Raw genomic sequence first — 23,102 nt, 5'->3', positions numbered from 1 at the left:
TTTACGTACCCCTGGAGACTAGGGGGAAAACACACGTAAAGAGAAAGGCTTAAAAGTCAGTGCCTGGTAAGTGGGACCCATCTCCGGCTGCGGAGCTCACAGAGGTAGCGCCTTCCAGCGGCAACGACGCGTCTTACCTTCTCCTTTGCACAGACAAGGGCCCCCGGGGCCCAGGGAGAAGGCTTTCTGTTCCCCTCGTGGGATCAGAGAGCTGAGCGCCACATCACCCAGCTCCCAGACCAGGATGCACATTTTAAACCAAAACACTGTCGCTGGCCACTTTCTCAGCATCACCGCGGCACATGACCAGCCCGGCTCCCTCAACTTCGTCTGCCTCAGGTCACGACTGTCTCTAAAACTTACGATCCTTTGGGTTTCAGACCTTTCCCGGTATTTTCTTAGGAATACGCTTTGGAACTCAGGTTCCAAAGCTGCCTCTTCCCTCCCGAAGCCGCCGAGCAGAACCGGTCGGCGAGCGGGGCTGGCGAGGCGGCCAGGAGCGCGCCCCCCGAAAGGAAACGCTGCCGGCCAGGTAGCCTACTTACACTTTGCAGTCCTCCTTCATGACCAGCCCCGCAAAATTCTTTAGTTGGAACACATTCACGAGAAGACATTCACTGGCAGTGTCGAGCCTAGAAAACAAAACGCGAGTTCGTTGAGCGCACATCCCCCACGGTGGAAACTTCCTTCGGACCGACTACAGTGGCGGCCCTCGACTGAGGGCGGTTTTGCACCCCCCGCCCCCCGCCCCCAGACGTGTGCGAAGTCGGGAGACGTCTTACTGTCGTGACCGGGTGCGGGGCAGGGGGGGGATGTTATGTGTCAGCGGCACCTGGGGAGCGGGGACCAGGTTCCCGTGCCACACCCTCCAGCACCCAGGTCGGCCCCCACGGCAAAGAACGGCCCAGTCCCGGACGGCCACAGCGCCGGCACTGAGAAACACCCGGCCCGATGACGGGGGTGAGCCAAGGAAGTCGTGGGCATGCACGCCTCCCGCCTTGCTAGTCGCGACACCGCTGGTTACCGCTCTCCCTGAAACGGGGACTGGGACCCAAAGGCTCCGCGTTGCGGCCCACCCGGCTTCTGGCTGCGGGCACGAGGGGCTGGGCCTCCCTGTCCGTGCCGCAGCGGACACGGGCAGCTCCAGGCGGAGCGTGCGCTCACTCCCCGGGGCTCTCCGGGCCCCCCGCTTATGGCCCCCGGCCCCCAGCTCCACGAGGGGACATCCCGGCTGTGACTCTCGGCGCTGGAGGCCAGCGACGGAGCGGCTCAACCCCAACCCTCCGTCCCGCCACCTCCGTCCCCTCAGCCGAGACGCCGAAGCAGGCTGGGGGTGTCCAGGCCGGGGGCGGCACCCGGACCACGGTCCGGGCCCGCCCGGCCTGGAAGCGTGAGTCGCCGGATGGGCCCCGCGCTACAGATCATCTCTAGGAGTCTCCTGTACTCACAAGAATCCAACGTGGATCTGGGGCCCTTCGTTACCACAAGCGTCTCCATGTGCAGACTCCTCGGTATCTTCACTCCTGAACAAACCGGAAGTCACAGGGTTATTCCGCAGGGAACCGATCAGCGCCGCTTTGGCGGAAGCCCTCTCGTGTCAGGGGCGCTTCTCACCGAGGAGAGCTTTCTTAAGTTGCGACATAAACAAATTCTTTAAGTGACTGCACGGTCATGGGCCCTGGGGACCTGCCATGCCCTATCTCAGTGGGGACCTGCCTACAAAGGGTTGTTGTTTTTGAGAAAATAACTTGGGATGTCTTTCAAAACCACCTGTGGTATTCAGGGCAAAGCTCAAAAGTAGCTTTTAAAAAACTTGTGATAAGTGAAATGTCTGACAGACACCTGAAAGGAAACAATGACATCAAACATATCAAATCAAAATAAAGTCCAGAATCCCCAAAGGTGTCCTGTCACTTTCCTTCAGCTTAGGAAGGAAGGGAAGGAGGGAGAACATTCACTTCTAACGAACGCCTTTCTAGAAAAGCGGGTGTCTCTTGTACATGGGTTCTCCTGTTCCAGCTCTCATGGGCTTAAGCCTGAAACTGGCCAGGGCCAAACAGGAGGAAGTGGTCCTCGAACCACGGAAGGAGGGCCAACCTCCAGACACCACACAGAAGTCAGAGGAGTTTTCTTTGTGGCTCGCTAAGGCCCAACCTATCAAAGTTGAGAGAAGCCAGGCAAAGATTCTAGCCCTGGAGATACACGCAAAGTTTCAATATGTGGAAGTCTCAGTGTGTACACGCGTCGTGCTTAACAGTGACACTGTGGACGGGACGCCTGGGCGGCTCAGTCGGTTAAGTGCCCGACTTCGGCTCAGGTCGCGATCTCACGGCTCGTGGGTTCGAGCCCCGCGTCGGGCTCTGTGCCGACAGCTCGGAGCCTGGAGCCTGCTTCGGATTCTGTGTCTCCCTCTTTCTCTCTCTGCCCCTCCCCTGCTCACGCGCGCGCGCTCTCTCTCTCTCTCTCTCTCAAAAATAAATAAACATTAAAAAAAATTAACAACAAAAACAGTAACACTGTGGAAGGGCTGCTGAGGGAGAAGGTCGGCTTCTAACCTTTTGCTTGGAGGCTCAAATACTCCGCTATCGCTCGCCAGTGAATAATCGGACAGGCATGCAGACACATGGCGTGCTCTCCTCTCCAACCTCGTGGCGCTGTCCTCTCGAAGAGTCACCGCTACAAGCAAGAGACACACCGGGGGTCAGGAGGGGACAGCATGGGAGGCCAGGGACCGTGATGCCAAGAAAGGAACACTCTGAGTCAGTGCACATATGAGATTGCTGAGCGTTCCAGAGACACGCCATTATACAGACATGCACATCATATACATGCATATGTTTAAATATGCTGCACTTCATTTTTCTTTTGATATTGAAAATTTGCAGGAACAGGCTTCTGGTTACTTCTTGAAAAGCTCTTTAAACAGTCACAGATGTCTTTTCACCTCCTTAACCAGCACACAGAACAGAAGATGACAGGGGGACGCCCCTTCGTATCACACTTGGAGAAAAGACTGTCATACCTGAAAGACCGGGCAAGAGACGTTACCCCGAATGTGGACAGCAGCTGTCCTCCTAAATGTATCTGAGCAGGGGACAGGGGCATTTTTCACTTCCTTCCTTATCCGGCATGGTTCCTTCCCACATCTTATATACTAAACACACACTCTATATTTTATCATCAGAAAAAAAATTTTTTAATTATCCAAACAAACCCTAACTAAACGCAGTGACTTTCAGGACACGGCTGACCCCAGACATGGCCTTGGCAACAACCCCTCTCACTGCGGTGTCCTCGGCAGCCCCGGGGCCAGATCGGCATCCCAAATGGCTTTTCTGGGGCGAGCAAGCCACCCTGACGAGGCAGCTTCTTTTTGCCTCGTATCTATTGTAATCAAGAGCCCAACACGGCCTCGGACATTCTTCCTTCTGGCATTTCATCGACTGCCTCTGCCCTGTCCCTCGCAGCGACAAGGCCCTTTCCACCAAGCCAAGCAAAGCGGGCATTCGGTCTTCCCGTGCCACGTGTGAGTGTGCACACGCGAGCGTCAGTGCTCCCCGGGGAGGCAGACGTGGTTAGAGCCCGGGTGCAAACGCGGAGCCCCCAACGGAGCGCCGCGCCTCGTGACGCCTCTGCACACACTGCACGTCCCCCCGGCCCGTGCGGCTTCTCTTCGGCCGCCTGAGCTCCGAACGTGAACATCTAGGCACCTGTGCACCCCGTACAGGGGGATACGTCCAGTCCACCGACGACCAGCTCTCGTCTCAACCAAATTATTCACGTACCAATTAAATCCAAACGCGTTAAAGAGCCTACAGACAGACAGGGCCGCGGTCTTCAGGCTCACGATCTCAACTGCAGACAAAAGCCGTCCTTCCAGAGGTCTGCAATGCCAGGCCTGGGCGACTACAGGCTCCTCCCCGGGCGGGGACCGAGGCCGGCTCCATTCTGGGGTGGCCGGAGGCACCGACTCTCAAAGTCCAGCTCTTCCGGTCGCCCCCGCCACAGGGGAGGCCCCAAAGTCCCCAGCTCGGAATTGCAGACGGAACCCCGGTTTGGTGCCCTGACCCCCAGCAGACGGAACTGCTCCCTATCTCCGTCCCCAGCCCGGACACCCAGCACGGCTCCTAGACATGGCTTTGCGTTCCGTCCAGGACATAACTAACATCAGGCAGTGACCCCGAGCACTTCCAGGTAACCCGACGGTACAGCTCTAACAAAATTTCTCCCTCGTTGCAATGGCAGTCGATGAGGAGAAAAAGGAAATGAAGGAATGAATCCTCAGCGATCCCAGGCTTCGTCACCACATTCACGGAGCAACTGGCAATGGGAAGCAGTTGCCAGAATGAAGTATGGTGAGCCGTTGCCCCGGGTGAGAAAAAGCGCACAGCAGACCCCACGTTACGTGCCCAGCCACCTGCTCTCAGCCTTCAAGGCAACCGGCTGGACCACCGGGGGCAATGGCAATGAGGCGAGGAGGAAACAACCTTCCACACGTTCACCTTAGGAATCTCTGACCTTTCCATCATGAAAGACAGACAGACAGACACGGAGACCCGAGGACATCAACACCGCTTGACGAAAAGAAAATACAATGAAAATCACATTTGGGGCAAAGCTGGCATACTAAAACAATGTAAGCCACTAACGTCCGGGGGAAAATACAGAGGAATGAATACTTAAAGCATTTAGAAAAGTTCTTAGACGACTTCAATAGCCATGATAAATACTAATGTTGAAATAATAATTAATAATAATAATAATAGTAACTGTGGAGCTACATTAAAGTACAACTATAAGATACGCCCTTTGTGGCCACGCTCCTACCATCGTACATACATTGATTCATTGCACAAAGATGTGCCTACTGCCTGACCAACAAGGTGAAGAATTCCAAGGTCACTTACAGCGAGTGTGTCTGGCGAGCCGCATGAGAAAAGAGATAAAAAAAAAAAAGCATAAAGTGAAAAAACTGCAGAATTTAAGCCAACAATTTTCAACAGAGTATAAGTATTCATAATAAAAACGCCAGTAAATGGGTGAACAAAATCAAGGTTTTCCCAGATTTAGATTAGCAAATACTAATGGGAAATGAAAATAGGAAAAGATTTCAAAATCTGACATATTTGGCTTTTTTAAAGATTTTGTTTTTAAGTCATCTCTACACCCAACGTGGGGTTCGAACTCATGACCCCAAGATCAAGAGTCGCATGTTCCACTGACTGAGCCAGCAGGGCACCCCGGCACATTTGCTTTTTAAAATCCAAGGAAGACAGGGGCACCAGGGTGGCTCAGTCGGTTGAGTGTCCAACTCTTGATTTCAGATCAGGTCATGATCCCAGAGTCATGGGGTCGAGCCCTGCACTGGGCTCCGTGCAGAGCATGGAGCCTGTTTGGGATTCTCTCCTCTCTCTCCCTCTCCCCCACTTGTGATCTCTCTCTAAAAAAAAAAAAAAAAAAATTTTAACCCAAAGAAGATAAAAGTATAGTAAAAATATTTAAAATGTTACAGATTACAGTCTATCTTCCCACTCCCCGGTCCCATGTTTTGCCTCCTCAGGCAAAACACATTTAAACACATTTCTTCCATTTAAAACACAATGGAAGAAATTATTCCTAGGGCTTGCTTTGTAAGTTTGGGCAATTTAGAATTTTATCTTACTAAGATTTTATCTTTCTAAAACTTGCTGGAGGTCAAACTCAGACTGTTTTGTTCCTAGGGAAACTAGAAAGTCAGAGGGAACCACATGATGGCAGGCAGGCATCATAAACGAGGGCTGGGCTAAAATAAGGAAGGTACAGAGGTCCTTGCCAACCGTACAAAGCTACGATGACTTTGGGCTCAAGCGTTCCCACACGCATCAAGAGAGGCCAGAAGTCACCCTGTGTCCATGCCTGAAGCTCGTTACCCAACCCAGCCTTCTGGGAGCACCCACCAGGACCAATTCATTCACTGAGCTAATTATTTCTAAAGACCCGAGTCAACTGACAGTGTCATGTAAGAATCTACCACGAGGTGGCGGTATCTGAACGTGGCGCAAGCAAATACCTCCCCGGCTAAGGAGTCTGAACCATTATAATGTCAGCCAGAGTGGGAAGAAAAATAAAGAAATCAGGATCAGAAAGTCAGTCAGCTCTTCTCCATCTCATCCCGTCTTTCCCTCGGGCCTCGTGTGGATTTTCTGCCTAACAAGACTACTTTTGCATCTCAACCTTTATAAAGACGGGCTGGTATGGGAGGCAAGGCACTGAGAGCGGTGAGCTTAACGACAGGTGTGCAATCCGGTCCTTGTTTTGTGTTTTCTTTTTTGAATCAAAGGAGTAAACACGGAGCACGGAACCTGTGACTATAAAGAGCAAAGTGAATGAAGGTCACCTGCATATGTGAATCACCGAAACAATATACCCGGGGGTATGAAAGGTGTGTCTGCAAACACAGAGAAGGCACCAAAGTAACAGATGCCGGAAAGCCACCGGGCTGCCTGAGGACCTCACAGCTCCCTGGTGACGCACGTAGGTGCTAACCGGGAAGATCACTAGATCACGTACATAATAACCAGTGTGGTTGTATCGATAAAACTCAGGGTAACAGAATGGTGGAGAATGCAAGAGCCCATCAAGACCGCCTCGTTCAAGGGCAGGGAAGCCAAGATTCGGCCAAGTCCAGGGATGCACTCAAGGTCACACAGCTAGCCAGTCAACAGGGCAGGGAACAGAATCTGGGCCTCTAAGCTGCGAGTCTGAAGCCGTTCCCACCAAAACAACCTGGTTCCGTGTTCGCGTTCTATTTCTGCCCCCTGCTGCTGAACCACTCAACGGTACACACCCAGGGTTTCTCAGCATCGGCACTACCGACATCTTGGCGGATCATTCTCGGAGGTGGGGGGGGGGGGTGGTGCACACCGTGCACTGAAGGATGCTGAACCGCATCCCTGGCTTCTGGCCGCCAGATACCAGCAGCACCTCCCTACCACCACCTCGGCTGTGACAACCAAAAACATGTCTCCAGCCACTGACAGGTACCTTCCAGGGTTCAAAAACTCCCCTGGTTGAGATCCAGTAAGCTATACAAACACCTAGCATTTGCTTAAATGGAATGTCTAAAACCTTTCTGCCATGTAAAGAAAAGTTCGGGAACTTCAGGAATGAGACCTGGTTCTCGATCCTCTGTGAAACCCAAAGAAGTTAATCTTGCGGGAGGGTTGGCTCAAAGAGGCGCACGGGGTCAAGAAGAGGAAGGCTGGAGCCCAGGCCCTGCTTTGGGCACAAGCCATCAGCTGGAATATTCTGTAGAACGGCAGTCCAGGTCCCCTCACGGGCTACGAGCGGACGGGCCCTGGCGCCAAGCAGAAGCCGAATGAACTCGGACTAGACGGACCCAGTTCGTGCGCCTCGATTTGAAGACTACCAGAAAAATCGATTCGGTGGAAATGACCGATGCCGACTGGCACGTCTTTTGAAATGACACCAATTCTTTTCGATCCCACGTCTGATAAATTACATCTTTGAAAACCGTAAGGCCAAAGAAGAAGAGACGAAGTCAGAGGGACAAAGGAAGGGGGATCTGTGCTGGGCTACGACCCCACTGCTGCTCCTTGGCCGCACACGCCCCGGAGAACTCACGGAGGCCCCGGTACCTCTGGAGCAGCCTCTGAGTGTGGAAGGCTGTGGCTCTTCCCGCCCTTTCCAACAGGCAAGCGCATTCTGAGAACGAGCCAGACGCCCGGGAAAGGCGCCTTTGCCATTTGAACGATGTCTCCGGGACACAGACACGAGGCCCGGCTAGGAGAGCACACGGACGGCAGGTGCGCGCCTCCTGGCCCTACCAACGGTCTGGAATTGAGAGCTCGCTATGGAATCGGAGAGCCGGCGGGCTGGCTTCAGTGCCACCGCACGCGATCTCTTCCCTGATTCGGAAACCCTTCTCCCAACCCCCCCCCCCCCCACAGGGCTCATCAATACTTACTTGCGCCCACCGGAGCGGCAGCCGCTTGGGGTCCTCGCTCGCGAGGTCCTTCCCCGTCCCCGGGGAAGCCGTGCGGCTGGAGGGACGCCGTGCCCTGCGAGTCTTCGTCCCCCAAAGCCGAGGCCTGAGCCCGCAGTCTGTCGAGCGCGCCCAGGCCGGGCACCTCGAGACTGTCCCCCAGCTGAGCCAGGGGCGAGTCGCGCGAGGCCGGGAGGAAGGGCGTGTCCAAGGGCGAGCTCGGGGGCGACAGAGAGGACAGGGAGGAGCGGGAGGACAGCGACGCCAAGGACTGCGGCGTGTCCAGGGAGCGCCTCTGCCTGTGGAAGCCCGAGGGGCCCGGGGGCTCGAAGAAGGGGGCGTCTCGTCCCAGGGAGTCGAAGGGGATGAGGTCGAAGCGCAGAAGCTGGCCGCACTCGGCGTCCGGCCTCTCGTACTGCGGGAGGCCATAGATGTCCGTGAAGCTGACGGAGCTCAGGGAACCGCGGCTGGAGGCGAGCGAGCCCCGGCTGGAGGCCAGGGACCCGCGGCTGCTCCCCGAAGACACGGTCAGGGTGCTGGCAGACAGGCTGAAAGGACAGACACCCCGTGCCGTGAGACAAGCAGCCTGCACACCCCGGCTGGAGCCCCACCGTTCTCCGCTGCGAAGCTGAGCCTCTGGTCTATTCTAGAGGGAACGAAACCCTGCCCAAGGCTCCCGTGAACCAGAGCGGGTCTTTAGCCACTTGCGAGCATTTAGAAGGCGACTTCGTTAATATTCCCTTTGTTTCTTTCGAATATCAGCAGAGAGCAGCAGTTAGCATCAGAGACTCAAGCCCGAGTCCCCGGTCCAGCTCAGACGCAGAGTAGCTGGGTCCGCTGGGTCAAGCCGTCTGCCCTCTCGGAACCCCCTACTTTCTCACTGGGGGCTGGGAAATAATTCCTGCTCCCTCGTGACATTTTTAGGAGTAACTGAGGAAATACTACATAGATAGCCCTTACATTATGCTTCACGATACGGTAAGTACTCGAAAGCAGAAGCTATTACTAAGCATCCAAAGCTTACTTTACAAATAGTCACATCATTAAAAAAACAACAACATAAAAATATCCATGCGCATATGGAGATGAATATACACGCTTCGGAAGCGGTGGGTTAAATTACAAAGCCGACGGACGAATTTGACTTCAGACTCGTCGTTCTGCAGCCAAGTCCGGTTCTCCTCATATTCCCTGAATCACACATTAGCAGCCTCTCTGAAAAATACGACGAAGCTGCTTTGCTACCCCGTGTTTACAACCGCTTCCGGTTCCAAGTTCTGGTACGAGAAAAACAAGCCAGAGGGAATGATGACGTTCACGGACGCGTCGTTCTAACGTGACAGTAAGTTACCCACCTTTTTAACTGGGACTGGAGATAGGACGCTAGGCGGGTAGCCTCTTCTAGCTGCATAAGCAGACAGTTTCTTTTTTCCTGAAGGAGAATCCTGTAGGTAAGAAAACGGTCCATTGGTGGATTTTTCCGAGACAGAGTGAGTGTATTTTCCCAACAAGAAATCCAACTGTGAATTCCACCCCCCGCCCCCCCGATTTAGGTTTGAGAGACTAAATTCTAAAAAACCACATCCAGGTCACAAACACCAGGATAACACAGACTGGTTTTGTCTTGCTTGAAAACGTACCCCCAGCACCCTGGGCGGTGCCTGATACACTGTAGGAGCCCAGCAGGTGCGTGGCCGGGTGGACGGACGGACAGGTGGATGGATGGGTGAGTGGGGGGGGGGTGGGCATATGGATGGGAGGAAGGGGTGGGGGGGGGTGAGTGGGGGATGGGGGTGGGCAGGCACAGAACAGACAGAAAGGATGAGGGGCTAGACTAGAAAATGGACTCAAATGCAGAACACGCAGTAATCTACTGGAATTTCTTAGAACAAACCCGGGTCCCTCATTTAAGGCCTCTCCAGGCAAAAATGCATACAATTCTAAAATCTACAGAATTAAAAGATTAGACACAAACAAAACAAAACAGCAACTGTCACAGGGTTGGAGACAATTTTTCTCCTCTTTCCACTTTTTCTACTTTATTATTTCTGAGATGAACTTTTTCTACTACACTAAGCCCACTGCCTAGAATAGAGCCTGACACGTACAGGCACTCAACAGTCACCGAATGAATGTATGAATATGTTTGCCTCAGAACAAAACAGTCCTTGTTTACAAATCAAACGATGGCATTGTAGCATGGGACCAAGTAGGCACCCTTAAAACAGCTGCTCTGTCCTTCGACAGGGGAAAGGATTTATGTCGTCCCAATCCCCAGTGACACTCACGGCCCCGGCGCCAAGTTCCTACCTGACAATGAGGACACGGAGGCCGAGACGGGCAAAGACTGGCCAAGCAGCGGGCACATCTCAGCCCTAAGACGCCAACGTCGGTCACTCTGGCCCAGCTCCACACCGGCTCTCTCTCACACCCCTCAGCCTATTCGCAGGGAGAGCCTCCTACCTCGGGGGCCCACACTTCCGGTTCCAGCACGCATCAAGTGGAGGGAGGCGTGCGGAGAAACAGGCCTGCCTCCACCAGGCCCACGCTTCACTGCTGCAGGCGCCCTCGAGGGGCACACGGCCGCAGAGAATGTTCCCGAAGTGTTCGGTGCGAAAGCGCTGCCGGCACAAGGGTGTGCCGTCCTCGCCCAGGGCCGTGTAGTGGCACCCGTGGACGGCTCTCTCCTGGGCTGGTCCCACAAGAGCCTCCCTCAGCCGGATGAGCTTGGCTGAGCCAGTCCCGGACCTAGGCATCGAGGGGAACGGTGGCTCCATGGGGCTCCGTGGATTTGTACCCTGGGACCACAGCACTCACGTGTGCCAGGGTTTCCACACGGCGAGGGCAAATATAGTCAGGGGTGCACGGATGTGGGGTGTGGAGAAGCAGGTGGCATTTGTGGGACCGGATCCACCCCCCTAAGAGAGAACCAACCCAATGAGTGCCCAGGCCCCCCAAGCCAGAACACGCACAACAGAATACCAAGGGTAGAGAGGAAGGTAACGTTGAAGCAGAAGAGTCTGGAAGCACAAGGGCACGGATGAACACTTCAGTTCCATAGTCCCTTCTCAGACTCAAAATCAACTCCGTGTTTACTCTGAGTGAAGTGACAGGCCACGCTAGCATCTTAAGCTAACCAGAACACATCCCACCTATTGCTAGGAGCTGGGCTCTCCGAACACCAGCACTGCCTGCCAACACTGACATCGGCCACTAACGTCACCACACAGACCTCAGCAAAAACGATCACTATCTGAGCATCGATAACCCCCAACACAGAGAACGGGCTAACGGGATGGACTGACAGTTCTAAGGGCCTCCGTACAGATGGAATCATTCAGCTGACTGCTGAATCCACGTCGGCAATGCTCACGTAGATGCAGCGTACGGTCCTCTTAACACGCTGAAGTTGAAGGTCCACTAGATCATCAGACAGGGTGGGCTCGCCAAAGCTCAGCTGATGCCCTCAGATACCCATCCGACAGCCCCGAAACGTGGAGGTCAGACCCAGCGTTTGGCGCGGCCCGTGGTCACACGCGCCAGATGGAAACCAGGAGACCCCCACACACCCCAAAGCGCCGAGCACCGAGGACACGGGACGCTGTGCTGGCCTCACCAGCCAAGAGCCCAGGACAGACCGAGGAGAGGCACGTTTGGGCACGGACACACGCCAGGCTGCCGGCTTCCTGCCGCAGCAGAGAGAGCGGGCTTTCCTGGGGGCGAATCAAGGTCGCAGATGAAAGGAAGAGGTGGCTGGCCCCAACGCCCACAATGGAGGAACGCAGGCTTCCTCTCCGTGCCGGCGCCCGCCTCCCGCCCTCCCGCCGGCAAGCCCACACCCGTCCAGGCTGCCGTCCTGCGGACCGGAGGAAAGCACCCCCATACCGGGAAGGGGTGCGGTCTAAGCGGGCGGCTTCCCTCGCTCCATCCCCTTCTCCATCCCCTCCTGCTTCTGTCCAGGAGCCAGGAAGCTCGGGAGCCCTGGGCAGAGCCGGGACCTCCTACAGAAGGGAAGGCGCGCGCTCCCCGCGCCTTCTCCCTTCGCTCTACTTGGCGAGGAGACACGCCAGGCGGTAGACGCCTCGAGCGCCGACGGCAACCGGCACCGATCTCGAGTCACGTGCCAGCTCTCCGAGTCAGCTCTTCCGGCTGGTTCTGCACTAGCAGCCGGGTCCCCCCTGCCCCCGACCCCGGGGTGGGGGGGGGGGGCCGGCGTACCTTTCCGTGGCGCCCTGCACGGACGTGGCCCGCGCGCGCTGGATCTCCTCCTCCAGGCGCCTCCGCTCCTCCTCCAGCCGGGCCACGTCTTCCGCCGGCCTCCGCTGCTGAACGATGAGCTGCAGCTCCTGAAGCAGGGCCTCTTTCTCCTTGATGAGCTGCAGCCGGTCCCTGTCGGCCTCGGCCAAACCCGGCCAGGACTCGTTGTCAAGCTGGGCCAGCTGCTGCTGGATGGTCGACACCCTGCAAGAGACGGGCCCAGAAAAATCCATGAAGTCAAAATGTCACCTTCCCACGTTCTCGGCACCATCACGCAGATTCTAGAAACTCACCCTGCTCAGTACATACTGAAGTTAGCGCACCAAGTGACAGAAATAAAGCGTTTGGAAACGAGGAGTGATAAGAATGACGCGTAGGTCTTTTGCACAACGTCCCCAGGTCTAGACTGGGGACGGCAGTGAGCAAATCGTGCTTGTTGTAGAGAAATGACGGAAAGGCTGGCGTCCTCCACGTACCCGTGCACTGTGCTGTCTCAGGTGCACGGTTTCCCACATGGCACTGTCGCAGAGCAGGATGGAACCGGCTCCTTTCTCCCCATCCCCCGTCATCGGTAGCTAAACACTGCGCCGGGTACGTGAGACATGCTTCTGGCTTCCCGCCTCGTCTGCCGTGCCTGACCGCCAACGCCACGTAGACAAAGTGACAGGACAGCCACGCACCCCTCACACTGCTTCTGGACAGAAAACCCCCGAAGGCCAGTGATCTACCTCTCCTGGTTCTGTTTGCTCTCTCCAGCACCAGAGACCTTGACCGTAGGTGACATTCAAAATGCTTTGCAGAGAGCAGACACTCGGCAAGGGCTAAGCGCACGGAACTGGGAGCAAACATGACCGCAAATATCCGAGAGCGGGAGGGTCGGCCCTGGCAGGCGTGGGTGTTGGCGTGAGGTAATCAGGGGGGTAGAGACCGGTCGGCCTCGCTAAATGCATCGGCATGGCCACCCTCCGGGTGTAAGAACGCGGGCTCTGTTGTCACCTTCCACGGGCCCAAACTTCCATGCGTTCGCTTGGCAGACCGCATCACCGTGTGTCCCGAGTCGCTGCTGGATGCAGACTAAACGGCAGAGATGCGGCCTGTATCTTCAGAGCAATCCTTTCATGGCCAGAGTAGACTGCTGTAGGCCCTTCAAGTTTAGGTGTGGCTAAATATGAGGCCTATCTGTTTTCAGGCAGAAGTGAGGGACGCCAGACTTGCCCCGAACCCGGCGCCGCGAAGGACAGACAGACATTGGCACACGTGCCCAAAAACCCAAATCCAGAGACGTCCCTGAGGTCGCAGAGAGCGGTGAAGAAGGGGCAGCGGCGGGGGCACGTGGCCCTGTAGCCTCTAAGGCAGTGATTCTCAAAGTGGGGTCCCGGACCGGCAGCCTCAGCATTACCAGGAGTTTTGTGACAAACGGCAACCTCGGGTGCCACCCCAGACCCATTGAAGGAGACACTCTGGGGACGGGGTCGGGGCGATCTGGACTTTAACAAGTCCCACTGGTACTTCTGATGCTCACCGGAGTTCGAAAAGCCTCTGACCCCAGGCGGCCCGGCCTTGTCCAGAGGATCCTAACTGGCCTTGGAGCTCTCAGGGGCTCACATCAGGCTCCGATGTGGTGATCCTCACTAAAATGGGAATGGCAGGAGTGCCCCTGAGGCCACCCTGTCCCGTGCCCAGGGCACACACACTCATCAAAGCTGGCATCCGCCCGCTAGGTCCAGCCCTCGGAATCCTTCTCGACACCAAGCTCCCTGCAGACGCTGCCCATCCATCGACTGGTGTCGGTCCACGTGTCAAAGCCTGTCAGCCGGCCCTGCACTAAGTCAGGCTCCTCTGAGCTGGATGTGAGCGTGTGGGCTAGCCAGCCCGGCCAGAGGACTGGGTAAGACGCCTTCTTCGAGTACCAAGCCAATCCGAAAGCCAATGGCTTAAAAAAGGAGTGTACAAATTACAGTTTCAACGTGTGCATTTTACTCAAGTCCAATTCCCCAAGAAGGTAAAGAAAATAGTTGAATGTCAGTAGCTTTATTAGGCAAGTTCTTTTCCAACTTAAAACTAATTTCCTGAAAATGTGTTGGAAAATGGTGCCAAATCATGTCACCGAAAAATACTAATGACAGAGGCAGCTGAACAGGGTTAGGAATCCAACTGGGCCTTAAGCATCCATCTATGTCTAATTAGTGTAATTAAAATTTATGGCAGTCATATAACTGAAGCCCAAGGAAAATACGCTGCAAGTAGGCCCATAAATAAGTTAGTGCCAAATCAGACATTATACCCAATGAAATTTCTGGAACGTTCTACCGTAGATCCAGACAAGTCCAAAGTAAGGAATAAATATGAAGGGGCCGAACAACAATGAGCAAATTCATCGTGTCCTCGTAAGTTCTCATGTAATTTACCTGACCAATCCACAGGAAAGCCTCTCTGAACCCTGCTAAAGTTAGCGGTATTACTTTGTAACGTGTACTAATTCTCATACATCCACTACAAGCGGACACAGTTTAAAAAGCACTGCCTCTGAGTCTCTGAGGTGCACACGAGAGGCGATCGTGATTCCGTCCAAGCCGGCCAGGCGCAGGTTAGCTGCCATTCTACGTGGATTCAAGTTGCCGAGGGCGGCAGGGCGGTGGAAGAGCCAGTCCTAGCTAATCCCACTCTTTCCAGGCAGATCTCAAGTAATATCCACTATCAGAAAAAAGAATGAGGGGAAGAAAAGAATTACAGGCGGGAAGAGAAGCAAAGCGCCAGCTTCGAAAGGGCTGTCCACCGAAGGCATAAAAGAAACAGCACGGCGGCCGAGGTGAAGCACGTTTCTGTGACTCGGCACAGCTCGCGAGAAAAATAAGCAAAGCCACGCGGCAAGGGACAACGTCTGTAGAAGAAACCAAAGACAGACGAAGTGGACTTCACGCCACCCGTCGGGAAAAGCTGCCTGGGCTGTGCCGAACACTAGGCAAGCATTTCTACGCTTGAGGATAGCGCTCTTTAAAATACATCTCACAATGACGCAAGTGATCGCCTGGTCATCTGAGAGCTAGCTATGAATCTAGAAGACTGTTGACACGTATCGCAAAGCGCCATTTCTTGCCCTGTCTCCCTACTCCAGATGCAGGCACACGGGACCTGCTCTGGGCCGGGGTGAGAGCGTGGCACACGTGTCTTGTGTGTGTGTCCGCGCTAGAAGCCCAAAGCTCTAGAAGGATTCCTTCACTCATTTCTGGTGCATTCACCGAGGGACAGACAAGACGGCTTTGCCTTTGACACAGTACGCCTCGTCTACTGTGCCGTCCCGTGCTGCCAGCCTCGAAAGCAGCCATCTGCCAGGAGGCCCCGTAGTGTGGCAGGTTTACTGGAGGAGACTGACTTCGCGCCTAAGATGCAGCATCACTTCCGGTGCCCCTTCTTCCACATCCACGCCACACAACTGATCTGAAGGCTGGAACCCCACTCCTACGAGTACCATCATCCCAGTTCTGAGCACTCTGAGGAAAACAATCTCCAAAAAGGCTTTCCTGAAATACCATTCCGGTGAAATTAAATACATGAAAGCAAACCAAGGCCCTGAGGACGGTTTGCAAAAAGGAAACGTTCCCCAGGTCATTTTGAAGGGAGTCCGAGAGCCACTTAAAATCGGGGACGGTTTATTTCCTGTAAGTCAACTGTATTCTGTACTGATTCTAATTTTTGATAGGTAATACATTTTATGGCTTACATATAATCTCTCACAAATGCCTTTAAAAGCTTCAGTGGCTCAGTTGGTTAAGCATCCGACTTCGGCCCAGGTCATGATCTCGTGGTTTGTGAGTTCGAGCCCTGCGTTGGCTCTGTGCTGACAGCTCGGAGCCTGGAGCCTGCTTCGGATTCTGTGTCTCCTCTTTCTGCCCCTCCCATGCTCATGCTTTGTCTCTATCTCTCAATAATAATCGTTAAACAAATTTTAAAAAAAAGCTTTAAAACGTATGTGCCTGTGCTCATGATGGAGAAGAAATGAAGGCAAAGCCTCAACCAAACACTGAGCCTTCATATTTATTATGTAATCTCCAAATTCCATTCCCTGAACAGGTCTAAGGTAGACACAAGTAATATATGAATCTTTTGTCCCCCTCGCTGTTTTTGCCTGACCACCTGTTCTGTTATAGCCCAGGCACCATTAAACCATGAATGGAAAGGTGCGTTTATGCTGCAGAAACTGCTTAGGCCCCCACAGTTCACAGAAGCCCTAAATGGTGTCTGCATTTTTCTGAAAAAAATAATGCACTTCTAATACAGCACAGTTCTGAGGTATATTTTACATACCCAGAACAATCCTTGGTTTTTTCAATTTATATATAAATTCTGCAGTCTACTATATAATTTTGCATGTTCCTAAAATATGGTTGCTTTCCGGAAGAGAAATGGAACCCCAGGCAAGCCAAGGTCCCATTTGACGCTTGAGACATGACAGACCCCCTAGTGCCACACTCTGGGACGTCGTGTTGGCTTGGAGCCTTGTGCCTCCAGATTTCAATCGCAGCTACAGATTTGACACTGCTTATGTTTTCTCTCCTCAGTTTTCTTTTTGTAAATATCCATGTACACGAAAAGCAAAAGTTCAAGAAAATCTCAGTTGAGATCTAGGTCAGATGGACGATAAAATCGCTTCAGCTGACTGAGCTAAGCATCAATAAACCGCTGTCCATTTGGCTCAGCTGTCTATTCTGTGTTGGAAATTCGAGCTGAATCTCAAATATGTGGTGTAGGAAGGGTCTACTAACACCCCCAAGCCCTTCCCTGCCCTCGTGTCTTTTCCCCTTTGAGGGTACAGATCTTCAGAGCGCAACTCCTTTAAATGAAAAGCAGAGCATCTGTAGGCTTCTTTCTCTTGGCCCGAATGGGGAAGAAGGAGCCAGGCGTGGCAAGGATGCTTTCCCACGTCGCTCCTGGCTGTGATTCACTCACGCCCGAGCCCCGGTACACAGTCACTGCAGAAACGAAGGAAAACTCCAAGCGACTGATCAAATTCGACTGGAATCCTAACACGACTTTGGTTTCTGATGACAGATGAACAGCAGGACCCATCCTGGCAACAAACGCTAAGACGCAAAAAACTGGATGGGTCCGATGTTTTGTTCCTATCTGGACTGCGAGTGTTTCTATGGAAACAGCTGCAGTTTGTGCACAGTTCTGGAACGAGTGCTCTTAGGTTAAAAATAAGGAACTATCTGCGTCACTGGGACTGCTTCGAGACTCGTTCCTCCAAATCGGCTTGGAAAAATTCTAAAATTTTCAACCAATAATGCGAAAGTATTCCTATCATAAGGTCTGCCTTGAGAATCCTAAGTGATGTTCCTGAAGGGAAACCCAGAAGCAGTTGTTTGGGTACATTTTCCACGACCCAGAGTTGAAAACACAAAACTAGTCACCATGATGGTGATTTGGTCGACAGAATTCTCTAGAAATCACACTACCACTTGGAATTAGGAGTTCCACTTCCACTAACTTCCTTTTAATCTGAATACATCCTGGGGCGCCTGGGTGGCTCAGTCGGTTGAGCGTCCAATTTCAGCTCAGGTCATGATCTCACGGTTTGTGAGTTTGAGCCCCGCATCAGGATCTGTGCTGACAGCTCAGAGCCTGGAGCCTGCTTCGGATTCTGTGTCTCCCTCTCTCTCTCTCTGCCCCTCCCCTGCTCACGCTCTGTCTCTCTCAAAAATAAATAAACATTAAAAAAATTTTTTTAATAAATAAATAAAATAACCACTCTCAGGGCACCTGGGTAGTTCAGTCAGTTAAGCGGTTAAGCGGCTGACTGATTTCAGTTCAGGTCGTGATCTCACAGTGCTGTTCCTGGGATCGAGCCCTCAGGGCACTCTGTGAGATTCCTCTTGTTGTTGTAACAAAAGACCACAGATTTGGTGGCTCAAAATAGCACACGTTGTTATCTTCCAGTTCCAGAAGTCACAAGTCAAAACTGGGTGGGCAAGGCTGTGATCTTTCTGGAGGCTCTAGGGAAGAACCCATCCCACTGCCATTTCTAGGGGCCGCCCACAGGCCTCAGCTCGTGGCCCACGCCACTCTGATCTCTGCTTCCCTCCACGTCTCCTTCCCTGACCGTCCCTCTTCCAGGGACCCTAGTGATGACACTGAGCCCACTTGGATCATCCAGGACCATCCCCCCATCTCCAGGTCCTTAACTTAATCCCATCCACAGTTTCTTCTGCCGTGGAAGGCAACACAGTCACAGGTTCTGTCTGCAGGACACGGACATCTTGGGGAGGGGGGTGGTTCTGCTAACTCCAGGCACTAAGTCGGGAGTCTGCCTGGCAGGCTGGAGCCCCGGTATGTCTGGGGAACACCGAGGGGTCGGCTCGGCTGGAGCAGGGCGGGGAGGGCGCGGGGAACGGGCTAATGCCCCGAGTTAGCGAAAACCTGCTCCTGTGGGCCCTCGCGATCCAAACACAGTAGGGATTCAGGAGCAAAACGAGCAGCCCGAGAGTAAGGCTTCTCAGCCAAGACGCCACCGACAGTCTGGGCCACCTAAGTCTGTGCCATGGGGCCATGCGGCATCTCTGGGCTCCGCCCGCTGGGTGCCGGCAGTGCCCGGTCTCTAGTCACAGGGACCAAAAACGCTCCTTGGGGAGCAAACATTGCTTCCTTCAATGCTTGAGACCCATGCGAGGCAGAGGAATGACAGCATCTAACACGTTTTGAAAGGATCACTTGTCTGGAAAAAAAATTCCGACAGAGCAACTGAAATGACCAAAGGCTACACAAGAGTATGCTGAACCGCACCAGGAAACGCACCGTCCACACCAGGGAGAAGCGCATGGCAGCTGGGAGGACGTCTCCGCCCATCACTCTAGGAAAACTGACACGGAATGAAGACGTTTCATGATGCTAAGCGCATGTGAGAATCAGGGCTCTCAATCGCCATTCGCAGCAGTGCAAAACTTTCAGCGTACGTGCCTTTAGACCCACACATCTCGTTGCTGAGTCTCGGTCCACGGGAACCGTCATTCCTGCAAGGCTGGGGCCCACAAAAAGACGTGCAGTTTGTGGAAAGGGAAAACTGCAGCCATCGAAGACGTCTAGCCGCAGAGTGATGGCTACGCCTCCGAAGCTATGCATCACGTACCGTATTTAACTATGCTGGGCTTAATTGATTTCAATGTTTAGATAAAAGCCTGGAAGGTTTCACGTCAAACCATTAATGGTAGGAAGTGGGATTAGAGAAGGGAAAAACAGCTGGTCTCTAGTTATTGGTTGCGCCTGTGACAAAAACGATGTATTCATGTATTGTTTTTGTAATGAAAACAAAGAGGAAAATACAAGCATGCGTGCACGTATGTAAGCATGCCTGTGGTATACGCGGACATCACGTACAAGCACACACGGGCATGTGTTTCTGGCTCTGGCGCGTGTACACGTATGTTCACGCACACATGCACGCGCAGCCCCCGCAGGTACTGGCCGGTGGGGTGGGGGGAGGTCCTCACCCCCAGGCAGAGCCGCTGATAAACTCACAGATTTCTGTTAGCTGGGGAGGAGTTTATCTCCCAAATAGCTTAAAGACCATATGTAATCGCATCACATACACCACACAATTGTTTGGAAATGCCCCGAACAGGGCAGGGGCCGGGCAGAAAGAAGTACGATCTCCCATTCTCCCAGCGGCTTCCCTACCCACTGGAGCTCCTGGGGTCACCCACGCAGACCACGGGCGTGGCTCCGCTAAGACATCGCAGTCCTCCAGCACAGAGAAGGGTTTCTTGGCCTCGGCACTGGGGACACACGGCAGGGATCATGCTTTGGGTGGGTCCGGCCCGTGCGCCGTAGGACGATGGAGTGACAGGCCTGGGCCCTGCCGACTGGACGCCGATACTGCGTCCCCCACAGTCGTGACAACCACAAATGCCTCAAGACAGGGCCAGAAGTCCCCTGGGGGTAAAGGGTCCCCCGCCCCCGAGCTGGGAACCCCTGTGCTCGAGGGGAGACAGGCAGCGCTCGTGCAAGCCAGCCCAGGAGGTCCTCACGTCAATGGTGCCGGTGCAGCCCAGAAAGGCGTTCCCGAGAAGCCCTCACTGTCCCACAAAGGCTGAAGCACCCAGGGCAGGACTCCACCCCCCACCCCCATAGCCGCAGTGCGTTTCCTAACAAGGTTCTGGCAACCTTGAAATATTACTTTCATTTAAAAGATATTGATGAAATGCAGTGTCCTCCCCTGCATATCTGCCTTAAATACTTGCCTTTTCGCCCAAATGTATTATCTCAACATTTAAAAGGTGACTCCCTGTGTACCGATGCTATCTCTAGAAAACAAAAGAAATCCCTTGCTATGTTGAGAAAATGTCACAGCAAAGCACGTAACAATTAAGTTCCAAAGTGTAGCAACCTTCTATTTTCTGCCTTTTACAACAGCGCAGCAAATTCCAAGCACCCACACTGCGCAGTCCAGCAGAAACATGCAGGAATGAGCAGAGGAACATTCCACGGGGACAACAGCCCCTGACAGACGGCAGCGACCTCAAGAGCAGGGACGCGCGGTAGATGGACAATACGGCCACGGAGCCCAGCAGCACGGCTGAACGGATCTGGCGGCAGTCCGTGTGGAGACATAAAGCCCACTGCACATGCGAGGGGGGAAGCCAGGGAGAGCCGGGTGTCAGAGCTCCGAGCAAACAGAGGGCCCGTGTCAGGCCCTCTAGCAGGGGAGTCATCTGATCTGCTTCGGTTGCTATTTTTACATTTTCTACAAAGGCAACCAAGTGGATTACCAGACATCAGGAATGATACAGTCGATCGAGCGGACCCAACTATTTATCTTCCAGAAGGGACTCCCTCACCCCACCGGGCATTCCGCTCCTTCTCCCCCACCCTCCAAGAAAACAGTTCGCATGTGACTCAAGAAACTTTTTTCAAAACGATATGCTTTGTAGCTTTCCAAAGCACAGATTTGGAAATGATTTGGTTTTAAGGCTCTTTTCAAAAGACACAAAGGAGAGAAAGTGTCTAAAAAGGGGACACAAAAGCCACGGCAGGGTCAGAATATAGAAAACGGGGTCCTGGGGACATGGGGAGGGGTATGACGTGCTAAAAACCCTGCCTGCCTGTGAGGATTGCACGCTGCCTCTCAATCCTGCCCCTGGCTACGGTTAGGACTGGGACAGGGGGACGGAAAGATGAATTTTGAAAATGTACAGACAGGGTCGAGTCGCAATTTTCAGAGGACAGATGATTTACCGCAAAGGTCAACGAAAGTGGCTACGCTTCAGTTCTATCGAAATCCAAACAGACCGGGGGCCACCAGCACGTGCTGACCTAGTCCTTATTAACCCGTCTTTTAAACCAAGATGCGTGGCTTTCTCCATTAACCTACGGAGTCGGAAAGGGCACATATAAAAGACAAGGCGATTGTGTTGAACCCTTGGTGGGAAGGCAGGGAGGGCGGGAGCCAGGTGTCTCTGTCTTTATTAAATCATGGCTTTATAACTGTTCACAAGAGTGACCGTTTCACATTTTAAATGCATATGAAATTCTGTTGTGGGTATTAGGAAGCTTCCACAGAAAGGAAGATCTTTGATTTTATATTCTATCAGACACTGCTTTCTGAGAAAAAGTGGACGATCCCACACCGGAGTTCCACAAAACCTCTTTCCATGGGAGAAAGGAAGGAAGCAGAAGGCAAGATTGGAAAAAGGAGATTCTTACCTCTTTCTGGCTTCCTCATACTGCCAATTAAGCCTGACTCGGTCTACAAGTCTTGTCTTATCATCAAAGACAAACTTTCCGGAACAGAAGGAAAAAAAAAAAGGGGGGGAGGGAAACATATTAAAACATATTTTCAAAACAGAAAATTCATTTCAACTTTTAGCAACAGTGAAGAAGATCTTATTTTGTCTTTAAATTTCCACTTTTTGGGACGCCTGGGGGGACTCAGTCGGTTAAGCGTCAGACTTCAGCTCAGGTCATGATCTCACAGTTTGTGAGTATGAGCCCCACGTCGGGCTCTGTGCTGACAGTGCAGAGCCTGCTTGGGATTCTCCCTCCCTCTCTCTCTCTCTCTGCCCCTCCCCCACTCGTGCTTGATCGCTCACGCTCTCTCTCTCTCTCTCTCTCTCTCTCCCTCTCTCTCTCTCTCTCTCTCTCTCAAAAAAGAAAACAAATGTCCCCTTTTCAAGGGTCTGGAAGGAAACACACCAAATAATACTTAGCTGTCACCTCTGGTTGCTAGAAGCTGGGCGTGGGGCTGGGAAGCTCTGCTTTTCAAACACTGGTGGGTCTGTTTGTATTTTTTACCAGTGGAAGTGTATTCATCTATTGTATAATTCCTAACAACAAATTAAGTTTAAAAAACAAAATAGGGAATTCCTTAGTAAAAGTTGACACAAAGGCATAAACGTCCGTCCCACTTTGTACAGTACATTTTGTCATTCTTCAATAAATGCAGAATAACGATGCTCTCCTGAGAAGTCACACGATCGGAAGACGACAGACTTAGCTGTGTTAGGCATGGGCTACAGGACTCCTTCTAGTGTCACATGGCATGTTAAAGAGCTCAAGGTCAAAAGGAAATAAAGCAAGGTCTGGAAAAGCCTGGATCGGGGCGCAGCACCTTAGGAGTTAGAATTGAAATGTGGTGCCCTGACATGATCATTAGTTGTTCTTACTTTCTTACCAATTACACCGAACAAAACAAATTCCTAAAACAAAACAAAAAAAGACCTGTATGGGAGGTAATCGTAGCTCACCTTGGTCACTTCTTTCATTCCTGGAAATCTATGACACCATCGTTAAATCGATCCTCTCTGTAGATCTGACCTTAACTAGACCATGGCCTCCAAGTCATTTTTTTAAATAACGTCATGTCAGCAAA

General features: G+C 52.9%; 1 protein-coding gene across 1 annotated transcript in view; it reads right to left on the bottom strand.

Moving 5' to 3' along the window:
• The window catches only part of WWC3 (WWC family member 3), a 118,675-nt gene that overhangs the window by 17,974 nt on the left and 77,599 nt on the right, over positions 1-23,102 (bottom strand). The window contains exons 8-14 of the mRNA XM_023249413.2: positions 21,938-22,011; positions 12,203-12,445; positions 9,340-9,429; positions 7,967-8,532; positions 2,556-2,676; positions 1,449-1,523; positions 546-632 (exon numbers count right to left, since the gene is read on the bottom strand). Coding sequence (XP_023105181.2) covers positions 546-632; positions 1,449-1,523; positions 2,556-2,676; positions 7,967-8,532; positions 9,340-9,429; positions 12,203-12,445; positions 21,938-22,011 — 1,256 coding nt within the window. The remainder of the gene's footprint in view (positions 1-545; positions 633-1,448; positions 1,524-2,555; positions 2,677-7,966; positions 8,533-9,339; positions 9,430-12,202; positions 12,446-21,937; positions 22,012-23,102) is intronic.

Source organism: Felis catus, chromosome X, assembly GCF_018350175.1.
Source record: "Felis catus isolate Fca126 chromosome X, F.catus_Fca126_mat1.0, whole genome shotgun sequence".
NCBI classification, from domain to species: domain Eukaryota; kingdom Metazoa; phylum Chordata; class Mammalia; order Carnivora; family Felidae; genus Felis; species Felis catus.
The sequence above is the reverse complement of the archived record's forward strand: the minus strand, read 5'-3'. Positions and strand labels throughout refer to the sequence as shown.